A 23,242-nucleotide genomic window follows, 5' to 3' on the forward strand; every position below is an offset into this window, starting at 1 on the left:
ATTTGGTAGACCACATATGGAATCATTACGTCTGACTAGAGATCTGGATTTTAAGCTCCAGAAAGGTAGAGGTTTTATTTATTTTAAGCATAAATGTATCTTTAGCAGCTAAAATGGTATCTGGTACCCAGTAGGCATTCAATAAATATTTGTTAAATGAATAATTAAAATATTGCATGACTTAGCATACTTGTTGGACAGGCCTAATAATACAAATCTTTAAATCAGATTGTAATATAATTTCTTTTACTGGAAGTTGTACATCAACTATAGTTATGACATTTATTAATGTCTAATTTTAAATGAAATCTTTTCTTAAAACATGTAAATACATTAAAATCACAGGAAGAGATTGATATTTTTATTTCTTTTTGCATAATTTTATAACTTTTTCTATGCATATTTTGAGAGTTCAGTTGAAATATGTAGATTAAAATTTTGACAGGAATCTTTTTTGTTTTGTTTTGTTAACCCTTACCCAAGGATATTTTTCCATTGCTTTTTAGAGAGAGTGAAAGGGAGGGGAAAAGACAGCGAGAGAGAGAAACATCGATTGGTTGGAGTGGGAATTGAGCATACAACTGACGTACATAATCGAAGCCAGGACCCTTCAGTCTGAGGGCCGATGTTCTATCCATTGAGCCAAACCGGCTAGGGCTTGACAGGAATGGTTATGGGCCACTCACCTTCACTTTCACACCATTCTAGAAATGCCAGGATCCGAGCATTTCCCTGGCACAACATATACTCTTCTATTAATAAAGGAGCCACTGATGACAAAGTGGCAAGTGCATGCAGTTGTAATTCTTCATACTGTGCTGCAGACCACTCAATTATTTTGTGCTTCTCAGGCTTTTTTACATAGGTAAACAAAGCCAAAACAACTTTGCCATCAATTAATAGCTATGAGAAAGGCAAAAAGTACTTTATTAGACATATAATTAAAACAATTTTATTTATTTAATCTAAGAAAGTTAAATAAAAGATTTCCTCTTTGATGATTTATTGATAATCATTTCAAAATATTTCCTTCCTAAAGATCTCAACCTATGATAATTACCCCAAAAATAAAAATGAAAAACCCCAAACCAAACTCAATAATATAACAGTTGGCTCTGATCTCCAACTCGATTCCCACTCTAACCAATCGATGTTTCTCTCTCTCACTGTCTTTTCCCCTCCCTTCCACTCTTTACATCTATCATTTTAATAGTTATATAATATTCCACTATAATAAACCATATTTTATTGAATATTTTCTATCTGGCACTTCAGAAAATACATGTAAGTTATATATAGCATACACACACACACACACACACATATATGTATCTGTATATATATATATTTGATATAATAAAGTTATAACTATAAAGATATTTTTTCTTTTTCTGAGCATTTTTTAGTATATATATTCCTCAAAGTGGCATTACCGAGAAAATTCTGAGCTCTTTTAATCATCATAATAATCCCCTGAGGTAGGTGTTACACCCAATTTGAAGTAGAGATATGTGGGATTTAGAGAAACTAAACCTAATAGTATTCAAGATCACATAGCTAGAAAGCGACAGCACTGGATTCCATCTGACAGGAGCCTTACCCACTATGCAAACCACCTTTATATTATCATTCAAGATGCTGACAGAATGAATTCCCAGTTTTTTTTTCATGGTAACCCCCTGGAGATTGAATGAGTTTTAGGACTAAAATGAAATTTCACTTAACGTGGGAAATAATTAAACTAATGGGATTGTAAGTAGTACATTTTTTTCTGCCCCTTTACAGTTTATGAAGCCTTCATCTTAATCTCATGAATCAATCTCATAACAGCCTTGTAAGCAGGGCAGGAGTTTTATAATCTTCCTTTTACAGAAGGAGGGACTGAGCTTCAGAAAGTGTAGGTGATTTTGCCAAGACCACATAGCTAGTAGGTGATAAAACAGAAGTAAAATTCAGTCCCAGTGTTCTTCAAATTACATCATGCTGTTATGCAGGTTACAAAGTATTAAGACAAATTCATGGATAATAAGAAACAACGTAAAGACATTAGGTTGGTATGGAGAAGGGCAGGTTCAAAAGCGTTTGAGACTGGCAGCGGATGTTAGCATTCCTCCAGCAGAACCAACCCTTGTTGCTATGGTCAGAGACAGTCTATTTTGCTAGATGGGCCTATGTGGATCTTCTTTCGTTTTATGTTCTCTTATTGAGGAGATCTAAACATGTAAATAAATCTCTAAGTTTCTCCTGCTTTTCTTTGGTTTATGTGGTCTATATTTAGGTAAGTTCACTGTTTATTTACTGATAATCAAAGGAAATTTTGAAAAGGTGAAACTCTAGCCAATAAGAGTTTGTTACTTTCTATGGTAAACATTTTGGCCGATAAAAGATTTTTAGCCATGACTTTTAAAAAGTTATACTACAAGGTGAGTCACTTTGAATATTTGTTTTAATTATGCTTTACCTGTACTGTAGTTAAATCTTTACATAAGATCACAAGTATATTGAACAGCAATTTCTTCAACTCAAAATCTTCATAGGAATTAGAAAGCTTAAGACCTTTTACCAAAGGATTTTCACTTTTAACTGTGCGGGGGGGAAAACAGAAGCAGTAAAATAAAAGCTAAAATGATATAGTAGATTCATCAAGATAATTGTAGGTTGAAAGTTTTATGGTTTTTACCTTCATTAAAGGTTGCAAATAGTATCAAATCCCTGGTAAAGCCACATTCCTAATATAGATACATAAAACAGAGTGGAAAGTAAGTTACAGATGCCCATATTTATCTAATATTCAAGTATCTTTATTAGATTCCCCTTATCATTTATTTGATCGAGCCTGCAACCTGGGCATGTGCCCTGTCCAGGAATCCAATTATGACCTCCTGGTTCATAGGTCGACACTCAACCACTGAGCCATGCTGGCCAGGCAAAAGTAGTTCTTTTCAATAGTTTTTCTTCTTAAACAACCCTGCTCCCACCCTAGTCCCAACCACTGTCGTTACGTCAAAGGTTTAGGCAAAAGATAACCAAACAGTTCCTACTTACCATGAAAAGCCCTGAAGAATGACCAGAATTGCAAACATTTCACTGTGAGGGGGGAACTCACTCCTGACAGAGATATCCCAATTGGACTTTGTATGTCAGGTAGAGTTTATAGGGCAAACCCTGGATTTTTGAGCTTGCAGTTTTACATACCTACCATTTAGAATCAAGATGGTTTCTTTAAAATGTGAAAATGTTATTCCTTTGACTCACATTCAGAAAATTCACATGAATGTTTGCAAGGATGCTAATGAGAACTGACCAAGGCTTCCAGAGAAACATATATGTCCACATACACATTGCAGCCTTGACGAGGAAGCTATGTAGGCCTGCTTTCCCTTTTGCACAGTATGAATTCTATGACTGTTCTCCTATTTGGGATCACTTGATGCCCATTAACTTGGGGTTGTAGCCTTCACTGCCAAATTTCCTTTAAGTACAACTTAGAAAGTATGTGGCTGATATGTGAATATTGTCGGCAAAGATCTCTACGCTAGGATGTCAATCATCCAGTGACTTTTACATTATAAAATATGGGGAAGCTAAGCTTCTGATGTAGCTGAGTAGCTCCTAAAAGACACCCTCTTGCAGGTAACAATTATAAGTTCTAATAAAATATAAAAACAATTATCTGTGACCAAAACCAAACAGATATTGGAGGGGAGTTAGGACTTTGAGGAAGTGGCACTGCCTGAGTTTTCCCTTAAAAAAAAAAAAAAAAAGGCTTTGAAAATAAGCCCAGCCTCTAGTCTGCACCTTGTGGGAATGCTAAATCTCAGGGTAAATTTGCAATCTTAGTGGCTTGAAGAACCAGAGGAAAGGAGCAACCACAGGGCAACCCCTGCCACTGGAAAGTGAAGGGATAAATCCCATAAAAGAAGAGAGCCAGTCCTAGCTGGTTTGGCTCAGTGGATACAGCACCCACCTGTGGACTTGAAGGGTCCCAGGTTTGATTCCAGTCAAGGGCACATGCCCAGGTTGCAGGCTCAATCCTCAGTAGGGGGCGTGCAGGAGGCAGCCAATCAGTGATTCTCTCACATCATTGTTTCTCTCTCCCTCTCTCGCTTCCTCTCTAAAGTCAATAAAAATACATATGAGAAAAGAAGAGAGCCAGGGGAAGGGAACCCCATATTCTGTACATAAAATTCCCCAATCTCTGGCTGATGCCTGAACCATGTAAGGGCAGGGCATACTCCAGCATTTCATGTGAGACTAAAAGAAATGAACTGAGATTGGAGCTGCCATTACTGTTGGGATGAATTTAGCCAAACTAAATGCCTATTAATACAAAACAAATAAACAAAACAAAACACTTTTCAGAGGAATACACAGATGCTCATAATGAATGGAAAGACAGCAACTCTCAGCCAAGAAATATAAATTATAGAAAGGAGCCAAAAGGAAATTTTAAAACTGAAAAAGATAACATCTTAAATAAAAATGTATTGGATGGGATTAACAGCAGAATGGAGATGGCAGGAAAAAAACTAAGTGAATTTAAATACATAGAACAATACAAATTACCCCATCTGAGGGATAGAAAAATAATTGGAAAAAGTGAACAGAGCCTCACAAACCTGTGGGACAATATAAAAAAGTGGACCATACATGTAATCAGAATTCCAAAAGAAGAAGAAAGAATGGGGTTGAACGCACTTGAAAAATAAATGGCCAAAAATTCTTTAAATTTAGTTTAAGACCGAAATTGACATATTCAGGAAGTTTTATGAACCTCAAGTAGGACAAATACAAAGAAAACCATATCTTGGCTTATCAGAGAAAAACTGCTGTAAACCAAAGACAGAGTGAAAATCTTGAAAAACAGCCAGAAAACAGAGGGGGACAATTTGAAATAACGAATACTTCTTATCAGAAACAATGGAGGCCCAAGGGCAGTGGAATAACTTTAAAGTGGTGAAAAAGAAAAACTTTAACCTAGAGTTCTATATTCTGTGAACATAGATTTCAAGAATTAAGGTGAATTAAAGACATTTTCCGATAAAAATAAGACACAAAACAAAACTAAGAGAATATGTTGCCAGCAGCCAGCATTACAAGAAATAGTACAGCAAGTTGTTCAGGTAAAAGAGAAATAATAGCAGCTAAAAACTCATGTCATCAGGAAGGAAAGAAACACATTATACATGGTAAATATGTGAGTAAATTATACAATATGAACACCTCAAGTTCCCAAAGGCAATGGGAAGAAGAACTGGCCGAGTGTGACTATACTGGTGACCAGTCTGACATTACCACAGAACTTGGCATTACAACAAAGTACATAAATATTATGACATAGTTTACTGCTCCCTCCCCACGCTCCCACCCCCATCCACAATCTAAATTAATACAATTTACTCATACTTACAATCATTGGTGCTTCAGGATTTTGAGATATAATTGTAGTGATCACTAATATATCGTTTCTAAGCTGACGATCATAATCACTAAAACCTCTTGTAAACAGATGTTTAAAAACTTCCTTTAAAGTTCTGGAAAGTAAAATCATACTTTTAAAACCATATTCTTATGGAAATATTACTTATGTGTCTATCAACAAAATCTCCTTTTTATATTATATTATTCATTGCAAAGCATTTCTAATCTTTTCTATATTTCCAAATCTGCCTCTAAGTTCCAAAGTATTTCTGATGAACGAAACAGAAGCTGCCCAGAGGGATCTGGGTCATTGAGACGCCTCTGGCCGCATATGCTTTCATCATTAAAGTACAATTAACTTCTGAAAATAAATTTAAATAAAAATAATTTATGTTACAGTCTTGACATTAGATAGAAACAAAATTAGTGGAGAATGAAGTGTTCATATTTAATAATATACAAACCAGTAGTGAGAATCCATCAATCCAATCTATGCATGGTGATCAAAGTGACTGCTCTAAAATTAAGAGTCAATTACATCATTTTCCTTTTTAAACGTACTTAAAGGCTTTTCTTTGTTCTTAGGATAAAGTCCTACCTTCTTACCAAGGCTTATCAGGCCTTTCATGTTACGGTCCCTGATAACATTGTTAGCTTCACCTTTCACTATTCTACATTGAACTTTCTGCTCTCATCCATATTGAATTTCTTTCAGATTTTTTTAATTTGCTAAATTCTATTTTCACTTCTGTTCTCTTGTCTAGGATGCTCTCTGCATGCAGAACTCTCCTGTGTTGCCAATTTGTATTCATTATTCAGATACCAGGTTAGGGTTCATGAGGAAGCATTTAGTAACTCTCCGAGTCTGGGTCAGGTTCCCCGTACAATGCGCAGCTGTTGCTTTGCTTCCTAGGACCCACTTGCCCTTCTTGTGACAACAGTGCCCTCATTTTTATTTAGGCTTCCGTCTTTCCTCACTTTTGGTCTTGTGAGCAGCCTTCAGCCTCCTTTTAGCCAGAGAGCATTCTTTCTCTTTGTCACTAGTAATTCACTCTGGAATGCGCATTGGGCCCACAGGGACTCAATTCGAAGACTTTTCTCTGTGCTTTCCGAAGAGCGCACTCTCTCTCCTGCCTGGTTTGGGGTTCTGATGCTGTGAGCCTAGACTTCCCAGGTCTCCCAGGTAGAGCTTGTGAATAAAGCCAGCACCGTGGAAGACAGGGCAGAGAGATGAAGAAGGCCCAAGCCCTGCTATTTGCCCAACTTTGAATACAGCTGCACATGAAACCAGTTTTACCCTTGACTTTGTAGTTACAATAGCTCATAAATTTCTTACAATTGCTTCAATCAGTTGGGTTGAATGTTCAGTCACTTGCAAACAAAAATGTACTGGTTCACCCTCTCCTGGAAAACACCTTACAATAATGTCTTCCATAGCATTTAGTAGGCTGGCAATGAGTTGCTATTTAATTGTCTGTCTCTCCTAACATAACAAATTCCATGAAAGCAGAGACCATGTCTGTATTGTTTTCAATTGTCTTTCTATGGCCTACTACTGAACTTGGCACAGAGCAAACAATAATTACTTAATAAATAAATGAATGAGTAACTCACAGGCTTGCTCTTATTTTTGCTAATGTTTATTCAGTAATTAGAAGACAATAAGTATTCAAAAATACATTTATTGAATGAACAAATGAAATAGTCCTTTTAAATTTCTAATTTTACTTTATACATATTCAAAGACATAATTTAGTTTTGTTAACAAGCTACTTTAAATTCCTTCCACGTAGGAAAAAAAAAAGCTTGCTATGTGCAGATGCATTTATACAACGGCACAAAAGAGATGTCCTGAAACATGGCCATTACATGAATCAAAGCCCAATGAAACACAAATTCAAACAAAAATGTTAGTTATGTCACAAGGTTAAAAAACATTCCTAGCTAACCACATATACTTACAGCAAACACTCCAAGTTACTAAGTTGTTTTATGATTTCTTCTTTTGACGATTTTTCTAGTAAGTTCCAAAGTATTTCTGATGAACGAAACAGAAGCTGCCCGGAGGGATCTGGGTCGTTGAGGTGAGCACAGATGCCTCTGGCTGCATATGCTTTCATCATTAAAGTACAATTAACTTCTGAAAATGAATAAAAATAATTTATGTTACAGTCTTGACATTAGATAGAAACAAAATTAGTGGAGAATGAAGTGTTCATCTATACTAATAAAAGGGTAATATGCTAATTAGATTGGGAGACCTTCCAGACGACCTTCCGGATGTCCTTCTGGAAAAAGCCACAGTGGCTGCCTGAGGCTCAGGCAAGCCGTGGATGGCAGCTGCGAGCTCAGGCAAGCCGCAGATCGCGGCTGCCCAGCCATCCAGGGCTGGCTCGAGGCTCAGGGAAGCTGGGGATGGTGGCTGCAAGCTCAGGCAAGCCTGGGATGGCGGCTGCCCAGCGGCCTGAGGCTTAGTTAGGGGGTGATCTGGCTGGCAGGGGAGCAGTTAGGGGGTGATCAGGCCAGCAAGGAAGCCATTAGGGGCATCAGGCTGGCAGGCAGAGGTGGTTAGGGGCGATCAGCCAGGCAGGTAGGCAAGTGGTTAGGAGCCAGCGGTCCCAGATTGTGAGAGGGATCCCGGATTGGAGAGGGTTCAGGCCGGGCTGAGGGACACCCCTCCATGCATGAATTTCATGCACTGGTCCCCTAGTATTTAATAATATACAAACCAGAAGTTGAGAGATGTTGCAGAGCTTTAAGGACCCAAAGTTTCTCAACAAGTTGATTTTCAAGCAAGTCCAATGACTGAACCATTGTTTTTGCCAATCCTCCGACTTCAGCCATTTGAATCTTATATGTTGAGCTAGCTTGCTGGTAACCTAAAAACAATTAGTTAATAAATATGTGCAGTTTTTTCACATAGTATCATCTACATTAAGACAAAGGAATGAGTAATTTATCAATAAACAACAATAACAACAACAAAATGTTTAAAAAGTGTATGGCATATTAAAATGGTTAGCAGAGGGATAGGCAAACTTTTTCTATAAAGGGGCAGTAATTTTAGACCTTGTGGGTCATAAGGTTTCTGTTGCAAATACTCAACTCTGCTACCATACCATGAAAACAGGCAAAAACAACATAAAAATAAGTGGGCATGGCTGTGTTCCAATAAAACTTTATTTATAGTGGGCCCTTTTGGCCTGTGGTCCATAGCTTGCTGATCCCACAAATTTGGGGGCATATCTTAAATTCTGAAAAGGAACAATATTTTTTATTTGTCAGTAGATAGGTCTTTCCATAAAGAAAAATGTCATGATTACAGACACTGAATGTTTTCACTGTTCAAGTCAATGCATTACTTCAGTGCTTTCAAGAACCAGCAATTATGTGATGTTGGCAATGAAATAAGATGTAAAATGTAATGCAGTTCTGATAGATGCTAGTGAATATAATGTTAGGGAAGTTTGATTCTTGGTGATGTGTCCCATAAGAATTTCCTTCGTCCTTAGCTTTCATGAGAAATACTACCTCTCCTTTTGACATAATTGCACAGGTGCCTGCCCAACTACATGTGATGAGATTAAATGAACATCAGTGCATGTTTGCTCACCTGAGATGCAGCTATTTTCTCTCTCAGTGATATAACTCACCTACCTCCCTTACTTCTTGACTTTTGAGACCAACTAGATTTCTTGCCATAGTTCTGAGATGTCTCTCAGTTTGTCTTATCTTTCTGAATTTGAGGCCTGACCCTGTTCAAGACCGTCCCTTCCTGTGATGGGTTTGGCATTTAAAAAGTACGAAGCGGAAAACAAAAACTGCCTGTAATTTCACCATCCAGAGATAACAATATTAACACTTCGGTATATTTTCTGCTGACACTTTAATGTATGCATATTACTTTAGCAATATACTATATGTATGCAGAATTGTATATTCTACTGCAGCCACTAAACATTTTATAGTAAGTTTTTCCCCTTGTCACAAATCATGATTTTTACTTGCATAATAGTCTATGGTAGGTACAGACCAAAATGTATACTTTATATCTACTATATCTTTTTCTATTGAGTTTACAATTCTATAAAAAGACATAGTAATATTAAAGCCTTGATTCCTATCTCCTGGGCTATGTCTCTTACAATTGCTCTACTGAGGACTTTTCAGCTGTGACTGCAGATGTCCAGCTGTGCCCATCACTTAAAATCAACTGTGAAACCGTTAGCGAGAGCATGGTCTATGGCTTCTAACGTTCAGAGTCTGATCAAAGTAAGGTCAAGCTCACTTCTTGGCACCTTCACTCCTGTCATATCTCATACACTTCCCTTTCTATCTGAAAGAAGAGTGCTTCTATTTTACCAAGCTTAACCTAAACTTTTGCTCTTAATTCCATCCTCTCACGCTTTCTTTGGGAATTTCACCCTCCCAGCTCCCACTTACTAGCTTCTTGTTCCTCTGCTATAAACTTCACTTTTAGACAAATTAAAAACAACATATTTTTCTTTGATCTTGCTACCAGTTAGGCTGTTCGCCATCTTCCTTCTTCTTCTGATCTTAAAATATAAGTCTGCATTCACTCCCATTGCCTCCACTTTCAGAATGCTCTTTAATCCTGTACTTGCTCTGACCACTTTACCGTATGGTAATAATCTGACAAAGATTAACCACAACTTTCCAGATACCACCTTACCTTGGCCTTTTCATTCCTCGATTACAGAGGACTCTGCAGTATTGGCCACTGAGACCATTTCTTCCTTCATCAAACATTCATTCATTGGCACTCAAGACATGCCTATCTTTGGATTTTCTTCCTCTCTTTAAACCTCCTTTCACTGCCAATTTCTTGGAATTATTTTTTTCCAAAGCTCAGTAGGGACACTCTCCATGATGTTATTCTTGTTCCCTTGCTTTTGGCAAACTCAACCATTCTGATGGCTTCAATTTTCATCTCTATTTGGATAAAATCCAAACCTGTATTTCTGGTCTCTTCTTTTAGTATCTAATGTCTACTATCTACCACATACTTCCACTTGTCTATCTCATCAATAGTGCAAATCTGGCATTTAAAAATATTTTTATTCATTTCTTTACTTCAGATGTCTTCCCATTTTCCCCTAGTTATAGAAGTAATCTTTGTTTTCTACCACGGCATCTTATTTCCACTTATCTTAAGAAACATGTAACTTAAAAAATATAATTTATATCTTCTCTCCCTTCCTAGATTGATTATAAATTATAGAAACTATGAAGGAGGTCCTAAATGACATGGTATCCTCCACAGTGCCAGTGCTTCTTGCTTACCATCACCCAATTCAGTGTGATTCACACAATTAGAAAAGAATAAATAATATTAGCAACACTATTAATTAACATTAACTAATAATAATAATTAAACTAATTTGGGTATGACTTTAAAAATTACATCATAAATATTTAGCATCAGAATTAAAAATATCATGCAAATCTAAAAATTTAAAAAATGTATAAAATTTTAAATTTAAAATTACCAAAGAGCTTGAGACTACCAAAAAAATTTTTGTTTTTGATATAATGCATTTATGATCCCATTCTCTTCCCAAGTTCAAAGAGAAATGGGACAGGATATTCTGTTTTATAAAGACATTAGAGGCCTGGTGCACGAAATTTGTGCACTCAGGGGGTCCCTCAGCCCATTCTGAACCCTCTCATAGTCTGGGAGCCTTTAGGGGTGTCCAACTAACAGTCAGTCAGACATCCTTAGTGCTGCCGCAGAGGCAGGAGAGGCTCCCGCCACCACCGCTGCACTCACCAGCCATGAGCCTGGCTTCTGGCTGAGCGGTGCTCCCCTTGTGGGAGCGCACTGACCACCAGGGGGCAGCTCCTGTGTTGAGCATCTGCCCCCTAGTGGTCAGTGCGCATCATAGCGACTGGTCATTCCACCATTCGGTTGATTTGCATATTAGCCTTTTATTATATAGGACTAGAGGCCTGGTGCACGAAATTCATGCATGGGAGGGGGGGTGTCCCTGAGCTCAGCCTGCACCCTCTCCAATCTGGGACCCCTCGAGGGATGTCCAACTGCCCATTTAGGCCCTCGGGCCTAAATGGGCAGTTGGACATCCCTCTCACAATCCAGTACTGATGGCTCCCAACTGCTCGCCTGCCTGCCTGCCTGATTGCCCCTAACTGCTTCTGCCTGCCAACCTGATCACCCCCTAACTACTTCCCTGCCAGCCTGATTGATGCCTAACTGCTCCCCTGCCAGCCCGATTGCCCCTAACTGCCCTCCCCTGCCAGCCTGGTCCCCCCCAACTGCCCTCCCCTGCCAACCCGGTCACCCCTAACTGCCCTCCCCTGCCAGCCTCATTGCCCCTAACTGCTCTCCCATGCTGATCTGGTGCCCCCCCAACTGCCCTCCCCTGCAGGCCTGGGTCCCCCCAAACTGCCCTCCCCTGCAGGCCTGGTCACCCCTAACTGCCCTCTCCTGCAGGCCTGGTCCTCCCAACTGCTCTCCCCTGCCGGCCTGGGTCCCCCCCAACTGCTCTCCCCTGCAGGCCTGGTCCCCCTCCCCCCCCACTGCCCTCCCTTGTAGGCCTGGTCCCTCCCAACTGCCCTCCCCTGCTGGCCTGATCACCCACAACTGCCCTCCCTTGCAGGCCTGGGTCCCCCGCAACTGTCCTTCCCTGCAGGCCCGGTTGCCCCCAACTTCCCTCCTGTGCCGGCCTGGTCACCCCTAACTGCCCTCCCCTGCAGGCCTGGTCCCTCCCAACTGCCCTCCCCTGCTGGCCATCTTGTGGTGTCCATCTTGTGTCCATATGGGGGCAGTCATCTTTGACCACATGGGGGCAGCCATCTTGGGTTGGAGTGATGGTCAATTTGCATATTACTCTTTTATTAGATAGGATGTTATTACTGAAAGACCATTGAAAACTTCACCTGTAATATGCTTCTTTGGTGGTTCTGCATGATAAAAGTCAACAATACACTTACAAATTTGTATCCTCAATTCAGAACTTGGTATTTTCATTAAGTCACCTGCCAGAAAGATAAATGAATACTATTTAATAACACTGTCATAGTTTATTTGCAAATTTAAGCATAAAGTGTTAGTAATACGATTTTTAAAAATATCCTCATCAGAAAATCAATACAGTATTGTTTATAATAGCCAGGACTTGGAAGCAGCCCAAGTGCTCATGAGTAAATGAGTGGATAAAAAAGCCATGGTACATTTACACAATGGAATACTACTCAGTCAGAAAAAAGAACGAAATCTTACATTTGCAACAGCATGGGTGGACCTGGAGAATAATATGCTAAGTGAAATAAGCCAGAGAAAGATAAGTACCATATGATTTCACTTATATGTGGAATCTAATGAGCAATATAAAGAGAACTCATTTTAAACTGAGTTCATATTGCCCTCAAGTGCAACAGGAGTGTGTTCTGTAGGTGAGCAGTCATCCATCAAAGAGAAAATTGACACAGTAAGAAATGGGCCTTGTATTTATCATACAAATGTATGCCACCACTCTTGGAGGCAACATTTAAAAATAATAAGGGCAATAGCGGCATTTTAAAAATGTTATCAACCAAACCTACACTTTTTATCTGTTATACCATGTCTTCTTTTGGGCTGGCTTTCTATTGTAAATTTCACCATTCAAGTTGCCCATTAGTTTTCAGTCCACCTGCTCCTTAAGGTCACCTTTTCTAACTCCTCGTGTGTATCCTAATTTCTTTGATATTTCACCTACTCTAGACCATAATTTTTCCCAAAATATCGATGATTAGGAACTATAAAACATATTTTGACCTAAAAGTGTTAGTGTCTATGTTAAAAATTAAAAATGGTTTTTACTTATTCCAGTTGAGTCTCTCTCATCTTTCAGTATGGAATATAATACTGGGAACATAACAGTTCAGTAAATACTTATTTTTCATTTGCTGGGCCAATTCTGTATCTTTTGGTTCCCTTATATAAACAAGGACCTAAATTAATAAGTATAAATTTAATGTAGGAATTGTTTTGGGAACATGTTGTTATCTACTCAAGGGCTGAATCAAGGAGCTAGTGTTTGACTGATTTCATTTCCCAGGAAATTATTTTCTTTCTTTAGAAAATCAAGCAATAACCACAAAGCAAAGCCTGCTGTTTTATGTTTTTCATATTTTGAATAGAAAACACAGGTACCTTCATGTTTATGTATATTACGCTAAAGTTCTTAATGTTCCACCATTTTATTATTAGGTTGTTTACCGAACAATTTGGCTTTCAATGATTCTAGTAATTATTAGAGTTCAAAGTTGAAAACATTTTTGGGATTACTGAGAGGGACACATATTTCTAATTTACAAAAAAAGTTAACAAATATTTAATCGCACTAAATAATATCAAGACAAATAAGTACACAGAAGTATCTGCCAGTCCTTATATTTAAGGAACACAGAGTCTTGTTGGTATCATAAAAGATTCAAGGAAAAAAACAATACAAAAATTATCACTAAGCACACTATGATTAATTTTCAACCAGAAAACAAGAGCCTAGATTTGGAGAAGGACTCTTAGTCAAATTTAGTGCAAGAGACATTTCTTTCTTATCAATCAGGCCTGATATATTATAATCCTCTATCTTAAAAAGAATCTTAACTTACCCAGAAGTGCGATTGACTTAGCAGTATCTTCAGCATATGTTATTTCATCTGATACTTTCTTTTTCAAAAATGGCAAGCTTCAATAAGAATAAAGAATGTACAAGTTATGTTTCATAAAGTCCTTAATTGAAGCAACATTTGGACAGTAGGGAAAATTTTATTTTCTAAAAAAATAAAATGAGAATAATATTCTATTCTTTAGCCCTGGGGAACTGATGACTGTCAAAAACATTTTTTGTGTTTCTAACTAACTGAACAATAATAAATAAAATAAAGTAGGCTTATAAAAGTGAAGAGAGGTAGACACAAGGTGCGGGTTAAGAAAGCCATCTTGCAATACTGCATCAATAAAACACTTAAAAATCCTCTTTCTCTCTGAAGGCAAAAAAATAAGGGATTATAGGTGTACTTCCATCAAAATTAGGAAGACATTGGATAATCTGATACAAATCACAGATCCAGGCTTACCTGTATCTTAAAAGCTGTTCAAGGGCTTTTTCTGAAATTTCTGAAACTAGTTAATAGATCAATGGTCTATTTGTTCTTAAAAGGCAATGACCTTTCCCTTATTAACTGGATCAGTTACTGTCCACAAAATAACAGATATATTTTGCGAGATTAAAGTTAACAAATATCTTTAACAATAAAAGGGTAATATGCTAATTAGACCAGACATCTTCCAGATGTCATTCCAGACGTCCTTCCTGACGAAGCCAGGGCTGGAGGGAAGCCAGCCTGGGTCTCGGGTGCCTGTGGGAGGCCCAAGGGAAGCCAGCTCGGGTCCTGGGTACCTGCCAGCACCCGGAGGAGGGAAGCCCGGGTCCCGGGTAACAGAGAGAAGCCGGTGCCGGCAGCCAGGGGAAGGAAGGCCTACTCTTGCACAAATTTTTGTGCATCGGGCCTCTAGTTAATTATATTTGGATCACATTTCACAATTACTATAACCAAAGTTATTTTAAAAAAATATATTTAGAAATAATGAAAGATAAGGCAGTAGAACCTAGGTCATTTGTCTAAATGTCAAAGGAGATATAAAAGTTCTTAAACACAAAGGAAAAACTATGTTGGCATTTTATGAGTTTAAAATTTGAAGCTCCTATACTATTTATTTAAAATATAATATATATATTATATTTTATATGTCCTATATATAGGACTATTAATTAATGCTTTTTAAGAAAAGTTAACCAAATGATTGAAAAACAGCATTTAGAAATATCACATGTGGAGATTTATATATATACACCAGTTGGAATTGAAAGATATTTCAAGGGCAAACTATGAAAAGGAAAATTTTATAAATGCCACAGAAGTTTCTTTCAAGTGTTTGTTAAAATTTGAAACAAATAACATATTAAACTCTAAAAATTAGTTATACTTGTTCTTCAAACTTTTTCCTTTGCTACCAAAGGAAAAAACCTAAAAGATAAAGCATCAGAAGAGTTTTCCACCAAAAAGGGTATGAAAAAAGATAAGCATTATAGTTCTGATGCAATAAGAAAAGCATACTACTCACAGGCCCAAACTGAAAGGCTGTATTTTACTTTCAATGTTTTTATCTCCCCAAAATATCTTGAAAAGTGAGTCAGGTGAGGATGAGGTGTGGAGAAATGCAGGACAAAAGCAGAAATTAGGAAAGTGGGGGGGGGGGGGTAAATAAAATAATGAGAACAATTATGAAAGATGAGGGAAATAAAGAGTGTAAATAAAAAGATTTATCATATTACATATTGAAACAGTCAGTCATAGCTCTCATAGAGAATAAGTCCTTGATGGAGCTCTGTAGGGGCACTGATGCTGAAAGTCATACTTAGGAACCTGGTTTGCTAGAACTTGCACAGCTTCAAAATTTGAAAACCTTTTATGCATATGATCTCACATCAATATCATAATTGCCAATTTGTATATTAAAGTTCCTTGAAAGCACCAGAGTGATTCTTTAGGTCTTTATTTTTCATGGTCTCTATGAAAAAGGAAGGCATGATAAAGGCATTCAATAAATTATTTTTGATTATTTTGTTCAGATATCAAAAAATTAAATGTAATTATAAAAATTTAAATATTATTGCTGCTAAATCTAAAAATGTGAGTTAAAACCTACTAGGTATACAGTCTCACTAATATCATATTTACATATTAAAAGAAACACAGTATTTATTTTTTAAAAAATATATATTTTATTGATTTTTTACAGAGAGGAAGAGAGAGTTAGAAACATCGATCAGCTGCCTCTTGCACACCCCCTACTGATGATGTGCCCGCAACCAAGGTACATGCCCTTGACCGGAATCGAACCTGGGACCCTTGAGTCTGCAGGCCAACGCTCTATCCACTGAGCCAAACCAGTTTCAGCAAGAAACACAGTATTTAAAAAGCTAAATGGGTGGAGAAGTTTCAAAGGTTAAATTATCAGGAAGGTTTATTTCTACTTTAAGAAATCTCCTCTACTATATTTTATTGAAAACTAAAAACAGATATTTTAATGTGTATCTTGATTAGCCACTATGTGGCAGAAAGGAAGCAGAAAATATTCTTGGTTCCCTGAAACGGTTGGAGAAACAACAGCACAGAGGATTGCGTAGATTACTTTTATAATTCTGACCTCTAATTACATTAAAAACATGTATCAAAAATAACTGTTGACATTTTATTCTTTATTCAAATTGGGAAAATCAATTAAACATGAATCAGAACCTAATACATCTTTGAAAGTCAAATTTTCTAAAGAGAGAAGAAAACTAGGCTAAAACTATTAAGCATTGTCTATAAATTGTCTCAAGGATTCTCTAAAGATATTACCATTTGTTGGTTTCATCTCAGATTTATCATTACGATGAGAGCAAGTTATTAGAAAAATTTTTAAAAATATATTTGCAGTTTAATCTCCTGTAGCAAGTGATCTTAGACTACAATAAAATTGACTACCTTTGAAATACCAACTGCTGGTAAGTGACCAAGTGAAGTTTTCTGAGTTCTGCATCATTTTGCTACACCATAATACATAATATCTTTTATAATGCAAAATAAAACATAATAAAATGCTGCACACTAATATAATATAAAGTTAAAGAAAAACAACTTACCCACATAATTTTATGATATTATATGCAGGTTCTAGAAAAAGAGGCTGGTTTTCAATTTTTTTTGCACACAGATTCAGAATTTTAAATATCTGTGCCAAATCCCTTAGGGGCTTTAATATTTTTAGTTAAGAAATAAAATTAAGATTCATATATTTATATTTATTAACATATTCTTTATAAAATTTGTGCCAAGAAAATCTATAGAATTCCTATAATGTTAAATATGGTTGACATTTTAAAAAATATATGTTTTTATTGATATTTTTCTTTTTTTAGAGAGAGGGATAGAGAGATAGAAACATTGATGAGAGAAACATTCTTTGACTGGCTGCCTCCTGCATGCCCCAAACTGGGGATCAAGCTCCCAACCCGAGCATGTGCCCTGACTGGGAATCGAACCATGATCTCTTGGTTCCTAGGTCAATGTTCAACCACTCAGCAACACTGGCTGGGTGACACTATTTTAATTATACTAATTTGAAAGACTAAAGTTAGAACCATATTTTTAAAGAAATATTATTTAAATTTTGTCTCAGTGACCTTTTACTCAAAATATTTTTTCTCCTCTCACGACACCTTTAGAATTTGATTACCAACTACTACACTACTGATTCATTTGAAAAAAATTAACTTAATGGTTCAATCATATCCTTCATCTCCACCCACTCACAGAAAACATTAACTGCTCCAGAATAAGAAACCCAAGCCTACCTTACTTTTCTGCATCACTTTATTAATATTACTGAGATGCATTCTCTTGTTTTTAAGGTTTAAATTGGTTGAGATATTATTTCATTTAAAACTAGTATGAAAGCAAAATGTACTATCTATAGATCTTCAGGTAAAAGCACTTTTTATATTACCCCAACTGGTACATAAACAAATCTCATAGATTTTGTAGCAAGATGACTACAGAAAGTGAGAGTATCTTGTGGCAAAATTATTATATATATGCAAAGATTAAAACAACAACAGCTACCCAACAACAAATTCAGTTCTTAAGCATGAGTTTTGAGACACACGAGTTTCCACATATTCTGTTCAGGGTGGTATATGTAGTGAGGATACTATCTCATGTTTATGTAATGTTTTGCAGATTATCAAGCACTTGCATGTTTTCTCATCTAGTCTTCCTAACAACTTTCATGAGATGCTGTTATGCCTATAGTTTGATAAGCTCATTAACAGCAGAAGTACTCAAGTAAACTGGTAGAAATAAGACTGACGTGGCCCTCCTAACCGTATCCACTGTCTCTTTGTATCTTTAGAACTGCCATTATCTATGCCAGTGGTCGGCAAACTCATTAGTCAATAGGGCCAAATATCAACAGTACAACGATGGAAATTTCTTTTGAGAGCCAAATTTTTTAAACTTAAACTATATAGGTAGGTAGATTGTTATTAACTTAATTAGGATACTCCTAAGCTGGTTTTTGCTAAAAATTCAAGGGGCCGAAGAGCCGCCTGTGGCTCGTGAGCTGCAGTTTGCCGACCACTGATCTATGCAAAGTTAACTGCATTGTACTGTTTTCAATTTTACATTTTCTGATAAATGAAAAATATAATTTTGTAAAAAACACAAAATGTTAGCTATTTTCGGTGGCAGACAGATTGGCCTGTCCAAAGATGTCCACATCCTAATGCCCAGAACTTGTGAAGTTACCTTACGTGGCAAAGGGACTTTTCAGTGAGTAAGTTAAAAATCTTGAGATGAGAAAGTTATCCTAGATTATCCAGATAGATCAATGTAACCACAGGGTCCTTGTAAGGGAAAGAGAGAGGCAGTGGAGAATCAGAGAAGGAAATGCGATGACAGAAGCAGAGGCGAGAGTGATGATACTTTGAGGAAGGGGCCAGGAGCTGAGGAATGCAGGCCACCTCTAGAAGCCAGAGAGGCAAGGAAGTGAGTTGTCCTCCGAGCCTTCAAAAGGAACCAGCCTTGCTACACCTTACCTTTAGCTCAGTGAGGCAGATTTTGGACTTCTGACCTCCAGAAGTATAAGAGAAAATGTTATGTTGTTTTAAGGTACCCTGTGGTAACTTATATTAGCAATAGGAAATGAATACATTTTCTAATAAAAATTTTCCCATTTCAGGATAAATGAAATAAGCATACATATATAAGTAAAGGATACGAATCCATTCTGATAATACTGCACCAATGTCTTGACAGATTTAAGTTGTTCTTCTAAATCATCCTAAAACAAATGATCTGTTTTAGTTCTTTTATGCTATTAAAATTGTTGATATAATTTTTTATTAATATAAAAAGAAAGTAAACATTAAAATTATCAAGGAATTATCCATTAAAATGATAATTCAATTACTGTATCATAATATAAGGACAATAAAATGTTTCCTGAAACATGAAGGTAAAAATAAACTACCATTTAAATTTGATTAGGAAATTGAAAATTAAAACTAGATTACTATAAGAGCAGTAATTGTTTCCAGAAATAATATTAACAACATCAGAAGCATGTTGAGCATTTTTTCTGTGCCAAGCACCATTTAGGAACCATACATGCATGCCAATCTTCAAATCAACCCAATTAGGAAAATACTATTATTATTCCTGTTTTCCAGAATAAAAACCTCAAGCTGAAACACTAAGCAATTTGTCCAAAATCAGACAGATAATAAGTGGTGGTGTTAGGAGTCAAATTTGGCAACCTGACTCAAGAAATTGTAACTTTAACCTCTAAAATATGCCCAGTGTACTGGTTCAAACCAAATAGCTTCAGCCAATTAAAACAAAACAAAACCCTATACAGTGATATCTCTTCATGACTGAATCACTTCTGTTCTTTTAATCTTTAAATTGTTCATAAGAGGCTGTGGCATTTTTTATACCACCCCCCCTTTTTGTCTATAAATAACAACTAGTAGGAGCTATATGTAACTGAATTTTCTTTTTATAAAAATGCACATATATTTACAATTAAAAATGACTTCCACAACAAACATAGCCAGCAAAAGATAAATTCTTATGGAGTCATTTTTATTGTATTTTTTCTTCCATATAAAAATACAGAGACTAAAAAAAATGTTAAAGCAGTGATTAAATTTTGGTGCCTACTAATCACAGGACATTGTTTCGTTTGATCGGCTCTACCACAGTCACTTTCCAATTACTAAGAGCATGCAATCTTCATCTTGTAGTAATTTCATAGTGTGTGCTGGCTTTCAGGCAGTCAGTCAGTTCTTGGGTAATGTCAGGAGAGTGTGGTGTGTGAGCATATATGCATATGTATTTATTATCCTTTTTTCCAATGCTTCAGCTCTCAATTTTGAGTTTTACCTAAAATAATTTCATTTCCATTACATTCTATACAATATTTCTCTCAAAATAAACTACCTATGAGTATTATGAGTATGTATCTCTAACCTGATTTCATATCAGAAAAACTTAAGTAGTACATCATGATACGCTTTTTCTGTCCTTGCTCCCCACATCGTACTTGGTAACAAGCAAATACAGAGGCTAGATGAGTCTTTCTCTACTCTTATGATTCCTTCTGTTTATATTTACCATGGATTTGTCCATTCCACAAAACCAAATGTAGTCACGTCCTCCATCTTCCTTCCCAGGTTAAGTATATTCATACTAAATTTAAACAGTCCTTGAATATTTGAAATGGTTTCAAGAGGAGAGAAATTATATTTATGTTGGGGGGAACACATGTTACCTTTCAGGGGAATCACAGTTTATAAATGATAGAGCAGAAAAATTTTCTCTCAAAGCTTACTTGAGCAGTCTCTTCAAGGAGTTTGATGATACTATTTAGGTCCATAGGCTTTAAAGCACCCTAAAAAATACAACTCTTATTATTCTATATCATGAGAATCAAGAAGTTACATCAAACATACTATTTTCATATTATTTATCCCTTGGCAACTTAAAAATATCCTATGACAAAGAGACAGTGAGGAAAGAATGAGTAGCAGATGAGACATTTTAAGAGTAAAAAAAAAATCTTGGGAGTTAAAAACACACAAACCTCTTGAATTCTAGTATCATGTTATAATCTTAATGTCTAAATTTCACTAGTTCCAAGAGGCCCAAAAGAGCATCTGGAATAATAGCACTTCCACGCTTTTCTTCATCATACATATTACACATCTCATGCATACACAATTCACTGAGTTTGCCTACACAGATACACACAAGACTAACTTCTAACCTAGAGGGAGGAGATCGCCTTTCTGAGCTAGGTATTCCCTCTCAGGTGGTCCCAGCATTCTTACGGTCATCCACATGGGAAAACAGAAACCTCCAAGTTCTACAGCTTTTACATCTTAAATATTTCTTGAGCCCATTTCCTCTTACTGATTATTTGGTTCTCATCTCTCACTCAATTACTTTCTTGCTGTTCTCCCTGCCTCCATTACTCTTGTACTTCCAACAGCCTCCTCCACCCTATGGTAAAAATAATAAAACTCAGATCTGAACACAACCAGTCTGAATCATTCAGTGACTCTCCATGAACACCCCTTACCCCCTCCTCTGTTTTCAATTACGTTGTTACACTCCTATTCCTCTCCTTGGTTAACCCCCATAGAGTGATCCTTCAAGCTACAGCTCAGGTGTCACCTCCCCAAGGGATGGAAAAGGATAGAGCAAATGTCCCTCCTCTGTGCTCCCATAGCACCCGAAGCATATGTCCATTACAATTCCCACCAGTGTTGCTCTAAAATGGTTTACAGGTTTATCCCCCACCACGCCCTGCCCCAAAGTTCACTTGAGGGCAAAGACTTGTTTTCTGGCAACCCGAGCACCAAACACTGGGCCTGGCATAGCAAGTTCATTGTAGGGAGTGGGGAAGGACACAGGAGGTGCCATCATCCAGAGTTTAAGTATTTATGATAATACAGGAGTCCCCAAATTCTAAGTACAGTTTTGGCTATATTTAACTTGGGGGTTAATGCTTCCTTGCATAACATCTTCTTTTTACTTCAAATGTTATATCAAAATTGCTTCCTCCTCTTATATGAGTTTGTTTCCTCTTCCTCTTGTCAGTCCTCCCTTCACACTTACTTCTACTTTAAAATAAGCATTTGAAAAGATGATGTAATGATGATATAAAAAATATACAAAAGGGGGAAAATCCTACTTATTCCTATCATCTAAATACAACCTATGTTATTTTCTGGTTTTAAATATTTTCACATATTTTTTATTTACATGTATAAATGCTTTACATAATTTCACTTAGTATTAACACCATTGTACTTTTGACTTTTAAAGCTATAATGCATACATTTCCATATTTTTACAGGGTCATTATTCCTTTGCCTCTTAAGTCTAGATTTTACTTTCTTTCACAATTACAAACTCATATATTCTGACCTTAAAAAATGTCTTTCAAAAACAATTTTTGAACTTTAAGTCTGCAGAATAAGTATTGGAATGAATTTATTTAACCAAAGTGATTTTATTTAAAAAATTAACAACCCTGAAAGGACACACGTGGAAAGCTGCTGAATAGTCTATTGAGATCTTCCCCTGGGACCTCCCCTAAAATCTCCAGCCTTAAAACCCTTAGGTCAGAGGACCCAGCACCCGCTCAGGAGCACTCCCTCACCTTTCCCCTCCCCCTCCCCCTCCCCTCAGGTGTATCACCTTGACCTTCCTCAGTTCTAAGCAAGGGCCCTTCCTTTGCCGCCATAACTACGTACTTTCCTAAGCCCATTTCATCTTCGGATTACTTCTACCTCTTTGATTTTCCAAATACATGTTCTCTCATAGTCTGAGTCTTGACTCTGAATTTTTCCCTAGTCAGAACTCAAGTACCCAGGTTGCTGAACTCAGGTCCGATCTAACCCCACCTGTCTGATCTAACACCTGGTGCCGTTCTCACACCACCACCAACAGGGTAAGACTTAAATTCAGAAAGAGAGAAGGGAACTCATTAAATACATATTACATGTCACCTCCTGTGTACCAGGCTTTGTGCTGGATGTTGCTGGTGAAGATTGGAGGAAATGGGGAACACTACAGAAAACACCCAACAGACAAGGTCTCTGTCCTCAGGAAGGTAGCACAAAGCCGAGCACATGTTACAGATAAAGCACAGATTATGCATTGGAGACCCCTAAAA

At 37.0% G+C, this 23,242-nt stretch overlaps 1 protein-coding gene across 4 annotated transcripts in view; it reads right to left on the minus strand.

Annotated features, from left to right (window-relative positions):
* CFAP69 (cilia and flagella associated protein 69) overlaps window positions 1–23,242 on the minus strand; it is a 55,488-nt gene that overhangs the window by 25,252 nt on the left and 6,994 nt on the right. For 3 of the 4 annotated variants that reach the window (XM_079786310.1, XM_079786312.1, XM_079786309.1), the window contains exons 2-12: window positions 20,891–20,950; window positions 19,277–19,339; window positions 17,142–17,251; window positions 14,059–14,135; window positions 12,340–12,438; window positions 8,151–8,300; window positions 7,384–7,561; window positions 5,411–5,534; window positions 2,681–2,729; window positions 2,462–2,583; window positions 687–903 (exon numbers count right to left, since the gene is read on the minus strand). In XM_079786310.1, coding sequence (XP_079642436.1) covers window positions 687–903; window positions 2,462–2,583; window positions 2,681–2,729; window positions 5,411–5,534; window positions 7,384–7,561; window positions 8,151–8,300; window positions 12,340–12,438; window positions 14,059–14,135; window positions 17,142–17,251; window positions 19,277–19,339; window positions 20,891–20,950 — 1,249 coding nt within the window. The remainder of the gene's footprint in view (window positions 1–686; window positions 904–2,461; window positions 2,584–2,680; window positions 2,730–5,410; window positions 5,535–7,383; window positions 7,562–8,150; window positions 8,301–12,339; window positions 12,439–14,058; window positions 14,136–17,141; window positions 17,252–19,276; window positions 19,340–20,890; window positions 20,951–23,242) is intronic. The other variant, XM_079786311.1, reaches the window with a different exon arrangement.

Source organism: Cnephaeus nilssonii (genome assembly GCF_951640355.1).
Source record: "Cnephaeus nilssonii genome assembly, chromosome: 12".
NCBI lineage: Eukaryota > Metazoa > Chordata > Mammalia > Chiroptera > Vespertilionidae > Cnephaeus > Cnephaeus nilssonii.